The sequence below is a fragment of the Condylura cristata genome, unplaced genomic scaffold, assembly GCF_000260355.1.
Source record: "Condylura cristata isolate star-nosed mole 26May11 unplaced genomic scaffold, ConCri1.0 scaffold00052, whole genome shotgun sequence".
NCBI classification, from domain to species: domain Eukaryota; kingdom Metazoa; phylum Chordata; class Mammalia; order Eulipotyphla; family Talpidae; genus Condylura; species Condylura cristata.
In genome coordinates, this window is record NW_004567153.1 from 94,440 (window position 1) to 96,966 (window position 2,527).

The window sequence follows — 2,527 nt, forward strand, 5'->3', positions numbered from 1 at the left end:
CACACACTCACACACCCTCACTCACACACACACCCTCACACACACTCACTCACACACACTCACTCACACACACACACTCACACACACTCACACACACACTCACACACCCTCACACACCCTCACACACTCACACACCCTCACACACTCACACACACCCTCACACACACTCACACTCACACACACTCACACACTCTCACACACTCACTCACACACACACTCACACACACACTCACACTCACTCACACACACACTCACACACACACTCACACACTCACTCACACTCACACTCACACACACTCACACACACCCTCACACACCCACACACTCACACACCCTCACTCACACACACACTCACACACACACTCACACACCCTCACACACCCTCACACACCCTCACACACACACTCTCACTCACACACACTCACACACACCCTCACACACCCTCACACACACACCCTCACACACCCACACTCACACACCCTCACTCACACACACTCACACACCCTCACTCACACACTCACACACTCACACACACTCACACACACACTCACCACACCCTCACACACACTCACACACACTCACACACGCACGCACACACTCACACACACTCACTCACACTCACACACCCTCACACACACTCACACACACACTCACACACCCTCACACACCCTCACACACACTCACACTCACACACACTCACTCACACACTCACACTCACACACACACACTCACTCACACACTCACACTCACACACACTCACTCACACACTCTCACACACACACTCACACTCACACACACTCACTCACACACTCTCACACACTCACTCACACACACACTCACACACACACTCATGCTTAATGAAGACAAAAGAGCCAGATGCTTTCAGACAACCAGGGGTGTTCCAATCTCTCATCCCCCCCTCTGCCTCCCTCCACGCTCCATGTATGTAACCTGCATTACCCACACCCCGATTTTTATACCTAAGCTCACCTCTGCTCACCCGAGCGCACCTACCTCCCACGTAGATGACCTGTCCCTGCTCCCTCCCTTTCCTGTGCCCCCCCAGCCTTCTCCCGCAGGCACGGTGCAGCCAGGGGCACCAGGCAGAGCTGGAGGGGGGTCCATGGTGGGAACCACCCACACAGGCGTGGGGCTCAGTGCTCCCGCATTGTTTAAATTCCTGGCGCAGAGGTGCCGAAGACCAAGTGAAACAGGATCTCCATGAGCAGGATGAGCGGGGAGCGTGGGCAGGTGCACCGCCTGCCTCTTCCCATCTGAGTGCGGTTGGTGCCCGCAACAGCAGGTGGCATTTCTCCCCTAACCTCTGACATGGCCCCACCCGCGCCTGTTCATAATGGCTCCGACTCAGGTCTCAAAATAACTTCGCTGAGGGCGGAGGTTTTGAGATTTTTCAAGTTGTCTTCCTCCAGCCCTGTGCCCTGGCTCCTCGCCCGGCCGGGCAGGAGAGAGCGCTCCGTGGCGGCGTCCCAGCGGGGGAGGCGGCTGCCAGCTGGAGGTGCCAACCGTCCTTGAACTGGGACAAGCGCCTCGGTGCTGCTGTGAGCTGTCCCGCCAGGTCGCTCTCACACCCGTCCAGTTCTATCACACGGGCCACCGTATTCTTCCTTTTAAAGAAGCAGGTTCTGTGTCCATCGTGCCAGGGGACGCATTTATGGCAGGACCCTGCAAGAGTCTTCTGCCATTCCGCAGCACCTAGGGCCCAGGGCACGGCGCAGAGCAAGCTTATGCTCGGAAACGGGGCACCCCTGGAACAGGGGTGGGAAGGAGCCCACCGGCCCAGCGGCTTCTGCAACTGCTCCCTGACAATGGACGTCTCCCCTAGGAGAAAAGACATCTGGCTGATAGGGAGCGTGTGTCTCCTCTCGTCCTCCTTCCTCTGGCTGGTGTTCCGGACCCTGGTGACCCGCGGAGGCCCCGCACAGGCTCCCGCGCTCCAGGATGCACAGGTAGCAGCTTGCTTTGCACGCACGTAGATTCACCTGACGGTGTCCTCCAGCACCTGCAGCCAGGCAGCAGGCTGTGCCGAGGGAAGGCCTGCCCAGCCTCTTCCTCCCAGCTCAGGGCGCCAGCCGCAGGCGAGGGGGGGCAGTAACAACGGCATGTGGCAATGGGCAGACACCTGCACCAACTTTGGGGGAACCTCTCAGTCGCCCTCCTGGGCAGGCTCAAGCGGGTGGTCTCTCTCTGTGAGAGCTACAGGTAATGTCTATGTTTCTCCATTCGCCTGCTCCTTGTAAGACTTGACGACTCGAATAAGAGCACTAAAACGAAACTTGTCTGCCCCTTACTGAGAGGACAGAGGCAAAAATAGTATCTGGAAAGTGACCTCGTCTCCCGAGGAAGCTCTCCAGAACAGCCTCCTGTGCTTTTCTCCTGCACTTTGCCTGTACGCCGTTCGCGTGAGAGGGTAGCTATTCCAGGACTGGAATTCAGTCAGGAAAGTAGGATTCTGGGAGGAGAGAAAATCATGCAGAGGTCGGGATTGTAGTACTTCTCTCAAGACCAT

General features: G+C 57.2%; 1 protein-coding gene across 1 annotated transcript in view; it reads left to right on the plus strand.

Annotated features, from left to right (window-relative positions):
• Nucleotides 1-2,527, plus strand: part of MYLK4 (myosin light chain kinase family, member 4) — a 65,577-nt gene that overhangs the window by 2,011 nt on the left and 61,039 nt on the right. The window contains exon 3 of the mRNA XM_012734283.1: nucleotides 1,844-1,967. Within this exon, the coding sequence (XP_012589737.1) occupies nucleotides 1,844-1,967 (124 nt within the window). The remainder of the gene's footprint in view (nucleotides 1-1,843; nucleotides 1,968-2,527) is intronic.